The sequence below is a fragment of the Merops nubicus genome, unplaced genomic scaffold (assembly GCF_000691845.1).
Source record: "Merops nubicus isolate BGI_N331 unplaced genomic scaffold, ASM69184v1 scaffold11397, whole genome shotgun sequence".
NCBI classification, from domain to species: Eukaryota; Metazoa; Chordata; class Aves; order Coraciiformes; family Meropidae; genus Merops; species Merops nubicus.
In genome coordinates this window covers 44855-61434 of record NW_008621000.1, presented here as the reverse complement: position 1 = coordinate 61434, position 16580 = coordinate 44855, and the positions used below count along the sequence as shown (strand labels likewise).

The 16580-nt window shown below is 42.8% G+C and overlaps 1 protein-coding gene across 1 annotated transcript in view; it reads left to right on the top strand.

The window, feature by feature from the left end:
- Positions 1–11778: 11778 nt before the first annotated feature.
- The window catches only part of SHB (Src homology 2 domain containing adaptor protein B), a 31659-nt gene continuing 26857 nt past the window's right edge, over positions 11779–16580 (top strand). Inside the window, exons 1-2 of the mRNA XM_008944302.1 lie at positions 11779–11787; positions 12378–12495. Of these exons, the coding sequence (XP_008942550.1) occupies positions 11779–11787; positions 12378–12495 (127 nt within the window). The remainder of the gene's footprint in view (positions 11788–12377; positions 12496–16580) is intronic.

The window sequence follows — 16580 nt, the reverse complement described above, 5'->3', positions numbered from 1 at the left end:
TCTGTGCAGTGAAGGCAGAACCTGTGCAGCAGTTCTGCGTGGTGGATGCAGGAGATGTTACAAGATCCATGTCCACAGGACAGGGCGTGTCTGATGCTGTAGAAAATAGCTCAGTTCTGCACATGCAGACCTGGCCCAGTGCTGAAGCATGTGAGTGATGTGTGGCAGCAGTGACCAGCCAGGAAACTTCAGGACAGCATAGCTGATAACTTGACTTATGAAGGTCTGAAAACAATGTCTATGTATGAATTCTACATTTGTGTAAGAGAAAACTCCCAAACCAAACAACAAGCAAAAAACCAACAAAGTACCGTCTTTGTTTCCATGGGACCCACACCAGAACTGTGTGTTGCAGAGGTCTGGCTGCCAGTTATGCAAGAGGGCTAAAGCTGTTTGCCTTGAAAGCCTCCCCCCAACTCTGTAAGAAAGAATTACCTTTCTGACATTGGAATGGACTATGAAAATGCTGTCTGAACTTTTAAGGTCTTGCATGAAAGTGCTTAGGCTTCATGGAAAATTATTAATATCTGCATATAATTAAAACTTTTAGTAAACATTGAGAAGATGTTTGTCATTTGCCCTTGCAAGTGAGAACATGTCAGGTGTCTTTAACAGAATCTTGCAGTTGGAATTTCAAGGTGCACAGAGAAAATGATGGAAAATATCTAAGCTGTGTTTGTATTATTTATATCAAAATATGTAGTTTCTTGAGATCCTAAAGTACAGCTATAACCTTGAGTCTTATTCCCATGTTTAATCCATTGCCGCAGGGTGTCAGGCTGCCACTGGTTACAGTTGGTTCTGCTCTGAAAGAGTCTTCTTCTCTGCATGTGGTTCCCATGGACATACTGCTCTGCCTTTGAGTCAGAGGTATCAACAAAAAGATACCAATGGCCACTGGTCTTGTGAACTTTCATGAATGGCTTGGTCAAGGCAACGCATAAAGACAGTAAGCTGAATTTTTTTTCCATGTATCTCATAGTGCAGCTACAATGTAGCTAGAAATAAATTTTTCCACATATGTCAGTCTGACAAGGGACAATCACAGTCTTATGAATGGGAGGTTATTTAATTATTACCTGAGCCTGTGGAGCTTTAGTGACTTTAGAGGTGTTTGAAGTGATGTAGTAGGCTCTTCAGTTCTGATATGAAATATATCTAGCATATATTCGTACATATGTTCAAGCATGCCTGGTATATGCATTTTATTCCACAGCTTGAACAGTATCAGCTATGGGAATCATTCAGATTTTCAGACACGTGGTCGCAGAGAGATCCAAGCAAAGAAAGGTTATCAGGGAAGCATATGAAGCAGTTGGTCATGTGGAGATTGAGGGAGGGAGTAGTAGTCTTCTGGAAGAGTGTACCATGCATATACCCTTGCAGTAAGCGGATAAAAATCACCAGAAGTGCCTCAGTTACTAGACTGAAGTGAGAAGTCCGAGCTGCCCCTTCCAAACTGAGATGTGCTTGTTGGACTGTTTACTGGGAGACCATAACTGAACATACTCCGCATGGTCTCATTCCGAAAAAGGCTGTCCCGCAGCACAGATGGCCGTGAGGGGACGGTGCAGGGTGGTGAACCCTTGTCCTGTTGCCACCTCTTTCCGTGCAGCTTGTCTAGCTAATGTCTGTGAACCAAGCTTACTTGGCCTCCAGTGAGTGAGAACACATACTTGCATCCCTCTTTCATGTGTACCCGCTCTTGCTTCACAGGGAAGCATGCGGGATGAACATGTTTCTGAGCTGGGCTATCCTAAATCCAAGTGATCCACACTGCTGCTTGGAAGACAGGCTCTGAGCTGTCATGCACTGGATTTCTGGACTCATTGCGCAGTACTCATTCCTTTTGGACTGAGAGTGGGAGGGATACAGCATGTATCATGAGGGATGCAGGTGTAAGGTTAAAAGTTCAAGGCAAAAACTCAGGAGGGTTAAATTTTTCTTTTTAAAAGTGCCTGTGTTTGTCTTTTGTTGCATTGTTCAGCTGTAATCTGTTTGGTTAAATTTGTAATCACAGATACTTCAATCCTGATGTTTTGTCCCTGCCCTATTCCTGGACAACAAGAATTAGCATGTGTTTTTTTGTCTCTTCAACCTGTATTCTGAGCATCCTATGGTGTGTAAGGTGACTGGTTTGTGTTCTGGACCAGAGCTCACCTGAGCTTAGTGCTTTAAGTTTTGTCTCCCCATCTGTATTCAAGGTCATATTTTGAAACTTACCAAAAGACATTTGTAGTGGCTGAAATCAGCGCTGGGAGCTTAGCGTTTACTACAAGGTCAGAATCCCAAAACTGGAGTGCTGTTGAGGTTGGAAGGTACCTCTGGACATTGCCTTGTCCAGACCCCTCTGCTCAAGCAGGACTACATAGATCCAGTTGTCCAGGACCGTGTCCAGACCACTTTTGAATATTTGCAATGGTGGAGACTCCACAAGTCACCTTCACAGTGGAAAAAGTGTTTCCTGATATTCAGCCGGAAGCTGCTGTGTTCCAGTCTGTGCCAGTTGCATCTTGTCCTGCCACTGGGCCCCCCTGAAAAGGAGCCTGGCTCCATCCTCCTTGCACCCTCCCTTCAGGTATTTATACACATTGATAAGATCCCCTCTGAGCTTTCTCTTGTCTAGACTGAACACTCCCAGCTTGCTCAACCTTTTCTCATCTATGAGGTGCTTCACTCCCTTCATCTTTGTGGCCCTTTGCTGGACTCTGTCCAGTATGCTCATGTGTCTTTTGTACTGATGGTCCCAGCACCGGAAGCAGCACTGCAGGTGTTGCCTCAGCAGTGCTGGGGAGAGGGAAAGGACCAGCTCCCTTGGCTTGCTGCAGTGCTTTGCCTGGCACTGGCCACACTGCCATTCACCTGCCTTACAGGAAGGGCGCCTTGCTGACCTGTGGTCAGCCTGGTGTCTGCTAGGATTCCCAGGTTGCTTTCTGCCAAGCTGCATTCCAACTGGGTGCCATGTACTGGTGCCCCAGGAGCAGGACCTTGCACTTCTTGCTGAATTGCATGATGTTCATTTTGGCCCATTTAGCCAGGTCCCTCTGGATGGAAGTATGGCTCACTACTGAGGGTACACTCTTCCCCCACCATCCAGATCATTAATGAAGTTGTTAAACGGGGCTAGGCCTAGTATTGACTTCTGGGGGACATCACTAGTCACTAGACTTTAACTAGACTTTGTGCCACTGATCAGTACCCTCTGGACCTTGTTGTTCAGGCAGATTTCAATCCACCTCACCATCTGCTCATCCAGCCTATACACTAACAGCTTATACGTGCGGATTTTGGAGGAGACAGTGTCAAAAGACTTAACTGAAGTCCAGGTAAACAATATCCACTGCCCTCCTCTCATCTGCCAGGCCAGTCAGTTGGACTTCCTGACCACAGTTTTAATTTCTAGCTGAAAAACTTAATAGAACTACTCGTAGCTGCAGTTAACTGCGAGTACTTGAGATGTTTCCTATTGGAGGGGTGGAAGGCCAGCTTGAAGTTATTTGTTAATATTTCACTCTAAGAAATATCTACATTCTGTTTGTTCTGGACTTTAAATATCTGCAGGGCTGCTTTGTTTCTGTAGCTGAATTCCATAGTTTGGATGTCAAACAGTAATGCTTGAATTCTTTGTGTTGCAAAAATACGGGCTGTTGGGTTATCAATGGCTATAATCCCAAAGGATTTCAAAGCATTTCACAAGCTTTATGTGTGAGAGTGATAGTGACAACTGGCTGGCTTCAGTTACAATTTCTGACATGAGTTTTCTTGATAACTGTTGAATAAAGGCTGCTGAAGGGAACTACGAGAGGGAGTGTATGTGAACAGTCTACCCTCCTGGAATTCAGATCTCTGGTGTTCTGAGATATTTAAAGATCTGTTTTAATCTTACAAGGTTTTAAAGAAATGTAAAACCCAAAGCAACAAAAGATAGTATTAAATCTTCAAAGAAAAATCACAAATGTCCCAAATGTGGTTTGAAGATCAGTATGTAAAATCTGAATGTGATATGAGCAGCCTTTAGCTGTGCTTCATGTTCTGTGGGTAGTTTCTGTGTTAGCAATCTTGCAAAGGTTGTTATATTATAGCTCAGCGAAGTGGGACTGCAGACAAAGTTTGTTACAGATGTTACTTCCAGTGGAAGAAACTTCAAGTGAAGTTTTAGGGTGGTCTCTTTTAAAAAAAATATTACTTCTCAGTCATAGCCTTTTTCCTTAGTTTCAACACTGTTACAGCAAGCAGACTTTTGGCCTGTCTTAGAACCTTTTCAGTTGGAAGGGACCTACAACAATTACGTAGTCCAACTGTCTGACAACTCATCAAAAGTTAAAGCATGTTATTAAGAGCATTGTCCAAATGCCTCTTAAACACTGACAGACATGAGGCATCAGCCACCTCTCTAGGAAGCCTGTTCCAGTATTTGACCACCCTTCCTGTAAAGAAATATTTCATAACGTCAAGTCTAAACCTCCTCAGGTGCAGCTTTGAACCATTCCCACATGTGCTGTCACTGGATGCCAGGGAGAAGAGATCAGCACCTCCCTCTGTGCTTCCTCTCTTCAGGAAGCTGTAGAGTAACGAGGTTGTCCCTCAACCATACGGTTAGCCATGGTGATTGGCATGATTGCCCTGCCAGAGATCTATCTGCAGGGGATATTGAACAATGAAAGGCAGTATGAAACCTGAAATTTATTTTAGACGCTGAAGATTATAGTAGGAAGGTTGAGAGCTGCCTGGAATGCTTATTGCAGTCTGTTTTGGGAGGAACAGGTGTCCCTAAGGCTGCAGAGAAATGCCTGACTGCCTTCCCTCACCCCTTGTTATGAAGCACACATACGGTAAGTTCTGGTGGGGGACTCAGAGAGGCCTTTGGCTATGGGGTGCAGCTCTCAGCTGTGTGGTGTAACACTACTCTGCAAATCAATGGGTGGTTGATTTGGCCTGTACAGGATTGTGATGCTGGGTCCAATGCAACGGATGACTCCTACAGTCTGGGCTCAGTGAGCTGCACCTGTGTTGCTGACAGGTTTCCATCTGGCTTCCAAGGGTGAGGGAAAGTGTTGGAGGGAACACGTGATCCCTCAGCTGGGGTTTAGGCTCATGCCCAGTTCACAGGAGCCAATAAGCACAGAGTTGGCATCCACCTTCTAACCTTTAATGCAGAAAGGGATGTCAGCTGATAGTTTGCAAAGATAGCACACCTCTTCAGAGAAGTTGTAGGATTTTATACAGTTTATAGCAAAGAAAGGTTGTACAATACTTGTTCATTGGTCAATTTTTGGTTATCTAAGTAATTCCCTTCTATGTATGCTCTGATTAGTGGCTAGTTTGTTATACAGAGGTGATCTGACATTAGCATGTTAGGTCTCTTCCTAGGGATGTGATTTTTACCAGTTAGGTTACTTTAGGTTACCTGCAGACAATCCCACTACTTCCATCACTCTCGTCTGGAGGCAATTAATCTGTTGTTGGAATTAGCCCATCCCTCTTTTACCTTTTGTTATCTTATTGTAACAATTTATTTTGAGGACCACAGTTTCCATATTGTGATTCTTTACTTTGATGAGCACATACAGATGCTGCTGAGTTGAGCTTGCTGTCACAAATAAATACTGAAGTCACTTTTAGCTTCTGATCTGGTGCGAGGGAAGAGATGCTGAACTGCATACAAGGAAGAGATGTCAAGTCCTCAGGGAATGTCAGCTGGGAGTCCTGACCTGTGGTGTAGGGATCCTGGCTCATCAGGGACTGAGGTTTGTTTTAGGACTGTTTTTCCCAGGTCCAGTGTGGACTGAGTGCTGGGCTGTAACGTCTGTCTGCTCCATGAAACAGGCTTGGAGTGACTTTCCACCCAAGATACTGCAACTCAGTGGGTCCTGAGCTGTTCAGGAAACAAGCTAATACACAGTTTTCCAACACTGTTCTGTTATTAGGAAAACGGTCAGCGGGGCTCTGGTTCATCTCTCTTTGGCACTGGGTCTAGAGGAACCTCATGGTAATAGGCAGCTGTTGCTGGCTTGACATATCCGCATGGTTGTACTTGTCTTCCACCATAGAGTGTCCCTCTTGCAGCTGGAAAGCCTGCACAGAGGGGCTCCTACCCATCCGAAGTTAAGAGTGCTTGAGGACTCTTACGTGCTGCTGTGCTGAAGAGATGGTAGAAGGGGGACAAACAGTTTGAAGTGACAGCTGGAAGTGACTCTGGAGCTAGTCTGACCATAGTCTCTAAAGCATAAAAACATTCCTCCTCCTGCAAAAGCATGAAAGAGTGAATAGGGCTTTTTTCAGATCAAGTGCATGTGTATACAGTTGGGCATGGCTGGGTCGGTCAGTAGGAGGGAATTCTGTTGTGAGGACATTGAAGGACAGCTAAATACTGGAGCTGAGCAGCAAGAAGGAACGAATTGTGCTGGCTTCTATAGACTGTCCTCTGAATTTTCGCATGGGTGTGTGCAGGGTCTGGGTTCTGCATGCGAACGTGGAAGTACTGAGACGCGAAGCGTAGCTAAAACAGCATTATACAATTCTGTTTAAACAGCTGGGCCACCATAAAACCAGCTTTCTTACTACTCTATGGTTGCACAGGTATTACCTGCAGCCTTTCTACCAAAACTGCCTAGATAATGAAAGAGGTCTGTAATAACTTTTTTTACACACGCAGCTTAAGATAAACTTGCAAGCAAACTGTTATTATTAGGACTGTTTTAATGTAATGTATATGTAGAAGTGCAACCTTCTACAGACAGAATGAGGTTATGCAGTGTGTTGTTATTTAAAGAGCAATTTAACTCTAAATGAGAAATTAGGCACAATAGGAACATGTATTGGAACATACGTAAATGGCTCTTAGTTAAAAAGAAAACAGCAGATGCATCTCATTCCTTCCTAGACCCTACCAAGTTGGCTGTTAAATTCCTGTTTTGCAGTCTGATCTTGTCGTGGCCAGTATACCATTGTATTTGCTTCGATCACTGAAGAAATACCTGTGCTGTATTTTTTTACAAGTTCCTTTGCTTCCCAAGCTCACTGACGCTGTTTGGTATAGGAGAGACATCTATGTCTCTAAACATATTTGTGTATGTCCTTGCCTACCAGCAGTTAATTACAGTGTCTGGTTCTCAGACACTCATGCAGACACTGCCCATGGCAGAGAACACGGTTTGAGGTCTCATTCCTCTGCTGCTCTGTGTCACTGTGATGGTATCCTTCCCTGGCAGTATGCTGAGCACTGCGTTGGGGTGGAGGAAGTAACCTGAGACCTGGCAGCTGAAATAGCATACGGCTGCATTCTGGTGGTAGTTAAGAGAGGGACTGTGGTATCAGTATGCCCGAATATGTCACTCTTTCTGTAAATATTACTGTAAAAGAGTCCATTGGCAAGGAAGGAGGCACAAGATGGGGTTTTGGAGTAATGCATAGTTCATGAAGTGTAGAAAATTGTTTTACAAAACATACGCTGCTAATGGCAGTGTATGGGATACAAATATTCTTTGTTAGACTTTTTGTTTGTGTAGTTTGTTGGTTGGTTTGTTTTTCCTGGTTTTCTGAAGGGAATAATACCTATTAACTGTTCTGTCTGTCCTTTCTTCCGTAACTCTTGGACTTATTGGCAGATGCTGGAAGGTATGTTTTCAAATTTAATATAGTTGAGTGATCAACAGTTTGGTGAAGGAAAGGCCCTGAGGGGAAAGCAGATAGAACTCTGTTTCTAAACTTTAGGCAGCAGCATCTGTGCAGCCTTTGTTGTCCTGTATGAAGTAGAGACACACAAAAGGTAGTGGGGAATTGTAATTACTGCCTGGGGAATAAAGGACATAGAGGAAGGAAATGGGGGGCATGAAGACAACAACTGCTGTTTATATATCAGCTTGTTATCAGTTGGATCCTCTCACTGTGCATGTATGGACTTGTGGAAATTGCAAAGAGAAATTAAATCTCTGAAAACGAATCCTTTTGTATGGGGGAGTAGCTCTTGAAAGCCTGGTATTAAATACTTTTTTTTTTTTCCCCAAACACTTTGCTAACAGTCCACATCTGTCTCGGAAATTCAGGAGTTACCTTTCCCAGTTTGTGTTGCAGTTTGGGCATCAAAACTATGAACAAGGCCTATGGTTTCTTCAAGGTGCAGAGCTGATGCAGGTCTTTCCAACACGGAAATTTAGGAGTAGAAAGAAAGGGTCTATACACAGCTCCATCAGTGGAGTAGTCCTCTACAGTTGCAACCTAGATTTCTGACTTATTAGCAGGATATTTTGAAATCCTCCTTCTACTCTTCCTGATCCTTCTGCAGATCCTTCTGGGAATTCAGCCATGTACAGATCACTGTATTTGCAGCTTTTCTAAGGCTGTGACCTTTATTTTGGAAAAAGGCAGTACTGGGGCTATGAGGATGATTACCCAACAGGTTCTTGAATTCAGTGCTTCATGGAAGAAAGCATTAAGTGCAAGCCTTTATTCACTTGGAAAACAAATCCAGACCAAACTTTGCAGTCCTTTTGTATGCAGGCTGAGCTTTGTCCAGGCTTCATCATCAGAGACCTCTCTGATGTGCAGTTGTCTGAGCATTAAACGAAAATATTATTTTTAAGGAAATACCTGCCTAAGGCATGTTTGGGATGTGATACCTGGAGATTACTTGGGAACAAGGAGAGAAATTTGGTATTTGTCAAAAATGTCACATGGTTGTTGTAAAACAAACAAACAAACAAAAAAACAACCCAGAAAAACCCAAACTCCACTTAATGTAGAGTGACTTCTACTGTAGGTAGTGATTAGTATCTTATGACTATAAATTCTCAGAAAGGATGAGTAATCTTCATTACTTTGTGTTAAATGTGTTAGCCGTGGTGTTCTCTGACACCACTCACAGTTCCTAAGTCTTTATAGAAGATGGATGGCATCCATTCCCTTCTCTTTTCTGTTCTATGTTTGTCAGTCACTGGCATGAAAGATCAAGTTGGAGGCCAGGTGAAGAAGTTTAGTCTTTTGCCTTGGAATTGCACTTAACATAAGATGTGGGAGGGGCACTGCATGTGTGCTGGGATCTTCTGTGCTGGTCTTGCCTTCCAGACTACAGAAAATAAATGGCTCACTGAGACCAGTTTGCTAGGCAGTGACTGAAAGGTTTCTGGGAGGAAAAAACATCCCACAGGTATTCCTGTCTGCAGCACTGATGAAGTGCGGTGAACACGGAGGCACTTTGATTATCCCTGTGGAAAGACCTGTTCTTACATGCCCACAGGGGAGAGGTGACAGCATGGTGCTCTCACACTGGATGTTCCCTGCATGGCCTGGAGATGATTAAGATCCTGATCTGCAGAGCCCCAGTACACAAGCAAGGGATGTTCCAGGGATACTCATAGGCTTGAGAACAGAACCTGCATGTAAGATTGGCAAGCTTGTGCTTTGTGAGGATGGCACGGAGGGGTCAGAGGACAATGTATTTGTACCCTCTGGCATGAAGCAAATGTTCTGTTTATCATGTGCACCATGACTAGAAGACTCTTGGACTCAGAAACGTGTTGTTCACCAAAAGACTGGCCATATGTTGTCTGACTTTTTCTGACCTACTGCACAGAGGCTTGGAAGGTGATCTGCTCAAAAGGTAAGGCCTGAGGAGATGGTACAAAGACTTGCAGAGTCTTCGGTACCGGATTGTGACAAGCAATTACTGCTGCTTCATACACATTGTCCTGAGTCTTAAGTGTGTGCAGCTGCTGTCACTTGATTCCATGCTTGGGCATATGTTGCCAGACATGGAGGAAGGGACTTTTTTTACTTTGGGTCAACAAAAGCAGCTAAGTCTTGCACTGATCAGAACATACAGTCAGATCTGTGTGTTCAGTGATAGCAAATGCATTTTCTAAAATGTCCCTTCTTTGGGATTTGATTGTAAATAATGTATAGTCCAGGGGTTGGGAGTTTATGCTGAGGAATGGAGTGGGGGTCTTTTGGTTAACTATTTTGTTTTGTTTTGGTGAGTTTTTTTGGTAAGTAAAATAAATAGTGTAAAATCTCTAAGTGGCAAAGTTGCAGGGACTGAATAGTGAGTCCAGAGAGTGTTAGATGTTTTGTTCCCTGATCTTAAAGGAGATGTCTGCCTTTCATAATACAGTGTTCATTTATTCTATGACACTTGAGGGGATTGAGTGCAGCCACAGTATATTTGCAGATGACACAAAATCAAGTGGGAGTGTTGATCTGCTGGAGGGCAGGAAGGCTCTGCAGAGGGATCTGGACAGGCTGGAGCAATGGGCTGAGGTCAGTGGTATGAGGTTTAACAAGGCCAAGTGCTGGGTCCTGCACTTGGGTCACAACAACCCCAGGCAACGCTCCAGGCCTGGGGAGGAATGGCTGGAAAGTGCCTGGAGGAAAAGGACCTGGGGGTGTTGGTCGGTAGGTGACTCAACATGAGCCAGCAGTGTGCCCAGGTGGCCAAGAAGGCCAATGGCATCCTGGCCTGTATCAGAAATGGTGTGACCAGCAGGAGTAGGGAGGTGATTGTGCTCCTGGACTTGCCCCTGGTGAGACCTCACCTTGGGTCCTGTGTCCAGTTTTGGGCACCACAGGATGAGAAGGACATGGAGGTGCTGGAGTGTGTCCAGAGAAGGGCAGCAGGGCTTGTGAGAGGGCTAGAAAACATGCCTTGTGAGGGCCAGCTGAGGGAACTGGGGTTGTTTAGGCTAGAGAAGAGGAGACTTAGAGGAGACCTTATTGCTCTCTACAGCTACCTAAAAGGAGGTTGTAGTGAGGCTGCTGTTGTTCTCTTCTCCCAAATTACTGATGATATGACAAAAAGAAATGACCTCAAGTTGCACCAGGGAAGATTTTGATTCGATATTAGGAAGAATTTCTTCCCTGAGCGAGTGGTTAGACACTGGAACAGGCTGCCCAGGGAGGGGGTGGAGTCATCATCCCTGTAGGTGTTCAAAACACTAGTAGATGTGGCATTTGAGGCTATGATCTAGTCGTTTGGGAAATGCTGGGAGGAAGGTTGGACTTGATGATCATGGAGGTCTTTTCCAACCATGATGTTTCTATGATTTGTGCAGGTGTTTGATGTGTAAATTCTTGTGTGCCCTGTCTTTTGCTCTGTCTGGTGGGGTATGCAAGTAGATACAGCTTCCATCTCATAGCTGTCAATGTACTTGTGGTTTTTTTGTTGAAAATTTGGAAAGTGTTGCAACAGCAGTCTGCTGTCATTCTTACTGGTCCTGAACTTAAAGATATAACTGGTGGGACAGAGTGAGTCTTGGTTGAAAAAGCCCTCTTAAAGAGAGTCCTTTAGGCTTGCCCTGCTTTGAGTGAGGGGTTGGACAGGGTAATGTCCTGGGATCCTTTCGTATCTAAATTATTGTATAATTCCGCAGGGATTCTGATGCTGAGGCCTACCTCTGCTTTCTTTGCTTCAGGCTCTTTCACCTGTCCTACATTACATCTCTGTGCTCTGCAGTAATTCTCACACAAGCTTTTTTTCCTTTGCCCTGACCCCCTTCTAGAAACTTCTTGCCAGCTTCTAGAAACAAAGATTAGCTCTATACCTTCCATAAGAAGGAGGAATGACTCCTGTAACTTTAATCAGCTCAGCCTGTGGGTCTTACCACAGCATACACTGATTTTGCAGGGATCAGGTGAGCATGATAGAGTCCGGTAAAAAGTGAGACTTTCTAACCTTTTTTCTACTCGTGGAGGAAGGAAAATTGTTCTTCTGACATAATTTATTTTTGTTGTCTTTTGTCCTAGTTCACAAAATACAGGTAAATATAATGTTCATTTGAGAGAAAAATGGCACAGGTGAGTTCAAGGAACTAAGTTTGAACAAGGACCTTATTTTGTGTCTTGTTCTTTTTCAACTGAGAACTAAAATGACAAAGCTTCTCATTAATGCAGTGTAAAGAATAGCCTTTAGAGTATTTATTTCAAAAAACCAATAGCAATATTTTGCTAAAATATCAATTGTAGCTGATAAACCTAAAAAGCAGAGGAGCTGAATTAAGTGCAAGTGAAAGTGTGCTTTTATTTTGCTGAGTATTAGCAAACTTCTCTGATCAAAGAATCACACTGGATTGAATGTGCTGACTGCTTGGATCCTTCTAATTTGTCCATCCCGATTAGTCCATATCTTACTCCATATCTTACTCCATTCCAGTTTGATTTGTGAGCTTTCTGGTATGAACAGGAGCACACTTGTAGTTTAGCAACATTTACTAACTGTTTTGTGGCAATTTTTTAAATTCTCCCTTTGAACTAAGACTGTACTTTGAAGATGGTGTAGGATGCAGCTGCATGAAACTGTTTGGGGTGGTTTTTTTTGCTGGTAGGATGTTACTGCCTTATAGTTTGCACATCTGACTGGATGTAACAGTTACTTTCCTGTCTTCCAGGTACTGATAGCTGATGATTACTCAGATCCATTTGATGCCAAAAGTGAGCTGAACAGAATGGGAAAAGGGGAGAACACTGGCTATATGGAACCGTATGAAGCCCAGAGAATAATGACTGGTAAGAAAGGACAATTGCATGTGTGAGCTTTAATTGCATGTCAGTTCACAGGGCAGTTCACATGGCAGTTCATACAACTGCTATGAAACAGAAATGCCCTTTGGCCTGCAAAGACATGTTTCTGAAGATGCTTAGGTAATCAACAGTAAATGCCGTGGAGGCTTTTCATGTGCCTACGTATGCCCTGGTACCTAGAATACTGCTCTGGACCTCAGCTGAATATAGATGGTTTGTATTGCCATGTGGAAAGATGAAACTGTGAAGAGTGGGAGCTGGATTGTATATTGCTCAGCTTGGCAATATCAAAGCTGTCATCTGTGTGCATAATAGGGACGGCTAAAGCATGACATTGTGTTAGGTCACTTAAAACAGTTATCAGTGTGCTTGTCAGATCCAGACTTGTTGGTCTTCCCTCTGTTTGCAGAGGGCTGCAAAGTTGCATCTTTATGTAGCTGCCTCACTCGCTCCTTTTTTTTCTATTAGTGGTGAAAGTTACACTTCAGGATGCCTTTAACTGCTGCTCTTGGTAGCATCCTTTCTCTTCTGTCATGTAGGGAGGTGGTTATTTGTGACATTGGTTCAAGAGTTTGGTCTGTTTGAACTCTTTGTCGTGGCATTATGTGACTATATTGTTCATGCGTTCTCTTCGTATTATCTGCATCTATTTCCTCCTTGTTGGTTGTGCAGTCTGTAAACTTTTTTGGGGTGTGAGGCCATATGTTTTTAATTTACTCAGTCAACGCGTCTTTGTGCAGATGAATTGTGCATTTCACAGATTTGTACAGGAGGTTCTCTTTTTCTCATTAGGAGGAAGAAGTCACTCAGGCGTAGTTAAGTTGATGGTATGCTTTCCTTTTCTATTGGCAGCTCCTGTTTTTGGCCCTCAGGAAAGATAAATCAGTGGGGGAAGATGAGGCTGTTGGATGCAAAGATCCTTTTTTTCATGCAAGTGTTCCTATCTTTGTTTTCTTAAAGAGCATTTCTGAAGAGAGATGCAGGAAATTACGTGTAGAATATATTGTGTGGAAGTTTTCAGTATCTTATAGAGGGTCAGGGAACTTTTATTTCTTATTGATGTCAATTTGTTTATTCTGAGTGATTTCAAAGAAAAACAAATCAGTCCCAGTAAGTTCTTGCTCTTTATACAGCACTGATGAGCATTTGTAATTTTAACTATGAAGTTTACAGTGCTTTGATTTCTTTCTTCCTCTGTTTAGGACACAAGTTTATTTTATCTCTTTTTCTAGATTAGCCATAATAAATGGGATGTTTTAGTGGGCAATAATGGATGGCTTATCTAAAGTAAGGAACAGTAAATTTGTGTACCCTTGCAATTGCAAGACATCCTTTTGCCCAAGCGGTGTTTAGTGAAGCTGATAAGCTGTTATATCTTCCTTGTGTCTTACTATAAAGCAAACACGAGGAGCTCTCAAAGGTGATAAAGGCACCTTTGAAACTGGGGTTTAATTGAGTGTAATGATACAGCACATATTTTGAGTATGCAGTTGATTGAGCTGATAGAAGATGTTTGATGTATCCGTGAAGATTTTTAGTGTTTTGAGATCTGGTATTTAGTTTCCAGTCATCTTGTCCTAATGCTGGTAGAAATAGTCTTCCCATAAACTTTGGTGAGGTCAAGTTATATTCCACTATATTCAAGCATGTGGTTTTATAGTTTGGTTTTTTATTGCACAGATGTTGCCTTTGTGTTTTCCTTGACAAATGAAAATTCAAAGACGTCTTTTTGGAGAGTTTGTAAAGATTCAGTTTTATATTTCCCAGGTGAGTTCTATTATGTATATACCACTTCTAAAGAAGACCTTTAGACTGCAGTTTTCTAGTGCAAGTACAAAATTTTGTTCTTTAGTATGTGCATAAACATACTATACAGAACGGGTTTAAACAAAGATTTAAATATCCGTCCGTCCTCCCCTCTATGATCTGTCATTTTAAAACTCTAGCAGCTGTCTCTTGAGAAGTAGAAATACAAGGACTGTGACCTTAGAGCAAGAAGAATTTAGTGACCTCTGAATTCACTGTAAGTCTTAGAATCTTTTGGCTACAAAGGTGAAGGAGCTCCTTACTTTATCATTTCACGTCTGTCTGGATTAAACAACCTGCTGCAGCTGTGTTCAACATCATTTTAGCCTTTGTCCCATCTCTCCCCCACCCTCCCCCAGTCCCCACCAGTCCCATGTATGTTGAACTTGAAGATGTCTCACTGCTCTGGCCATGCAGTGGGGTAGAAAAGATGAATGTCAGTTTGCTGCAAAGAATTCTCTTATGCCTGTGCATGAGAGCATGTGGCAGCTTGGAACCTCTCCCTGTCCTGTAAAGATTCATGTGAGTTGTGTAAACCCTTAAACTGGATGAAGTAAGTTAAAAATGAAACTGTTTTGCATTTTTCCCTTGAAAGCAGAGTTCTGTAGACTATAATTCCTTCTGATTTGATTGGTGTTCAGGTACTTTCCGTGCCTGGAACAGGTGAGAGGCAATGAACATAAGCTGAAATGAGAGATTCCAACTGAATGTAATGAAAACAATTCCTCACTGTGAGGATAGTCAAATGGTGGAGAAGGTTTCCCAGTGAGCTTGTGTAGTCTTCATCTTCGGAATTTTTCAAGACTGGACTGAGGAAGCAGAATCTGAGTAACCTTGTCTGACCTCATAGATGACCTTGCTTGGAGTAGGAGATTGAATAAGATGACTTCCCAAGATTTTCTTCAGCTTAATTTTTCCTGTGACCCTGCCACTAATGATACCACTGTGGTATGCATGGAGAAAGACAGGAATGCTGTAAACTCCCACTGCTGGCTCTGATTGGGAGAAGTACTGCTTTATTGGGTGGGGGACATCAGTGGTACCTGGTGCTGACTTAGAGTTCAGCACTCAATCTTCCCAAACTGATCCCAGTGCTAATGTGTTTCTGCAACACTGCTGAAAAGGAGAATGGGGAAAATTTGTTACGTGAAGAGTCAGCAGCATCCGAGAGACACTGACTGTTAATGAGGGGATTTACAGAGATTTGTTAGTTGGAACACTTGTGTAAAAAGGGAAAAAAAAAAAAAAAAAGACTGCCAGCACTTGGAATAAAAATCAAGACAGAAGTCCCCTGTCAGACTCATATGTCTCTTCTTCAATGCTATGCTTTGTTTTCCTCTTCTTTTTCCACTTGCTCTTTTGCAGAGAGGCTTTTAGTCAAAGGAAGTGTTTGAAGTCCATGTGAAAATGTCAGCCTGGGGTCAGCCTGGCAGCGAGTGACCCCCGGCTGGGCTGGCTGCTGCCCCTCGCAGCTCCCGCCAGCTGCGGGGAAACAGCCCTGGCTCTGCACAACCAGGGCATGTGCGCTATGAATTTGGAAGGAATTTTTACATCCTCCCTAGTTAGCTGTGCTCAAGTCAAAGGTCCCACTGAGGGTCATTTTTTAAAACAAACAAACAAACAACAAAAAAAAACAACCCACAAAAAAACCCCCACAACAAATAAACAAACAAACAAAAAAAACCCAACACCAAGCCAAACCTTTTGTTTTTTAACTTTGAGAACTTTTTTTTTCTCAGATTTACTTTCTCAGTCGTGCCTTCTATGGTACATTCTCTATTGCTACAGTCACTTCAGCTTTTTACTCTGTGCTGTACAGAAAACTTCAGTAAGCTCAAACAAGATGGTACAGGAAGTATTAGTTAAGCATGTGATGAAATAAACATAGTATTTCTTGGAAGGAACAAGATATTCTTTCAATTGAGATATTTTGCCATCTTAGCTGTGCTTAGCTTGCTGGTAAATGGGTAATTTTTTGCCTGCTGACTTTGCATACAAACTCTGAAAGCCTCTAGTGGAGAGACATAAGTGAAACGTTAAGTAAATGGAGTCTATTTCTGACATTGGTTGTGATGTGGTTGACATTGTTTCTTCTGCATCCTTTTTGGTTTTGTAAACCACTCCAGAGGATATTTTTCTTATCCTTCAAAGTAAATGAGGGTTGAAGGTTCAGCCATTTCTGTGTCTGCTTGCCACAGAGACTGAGTATCTTGCCATGTAAGTGTACCAACATGTTAATGTGGCTTCACAGTCGTGTCATAGAA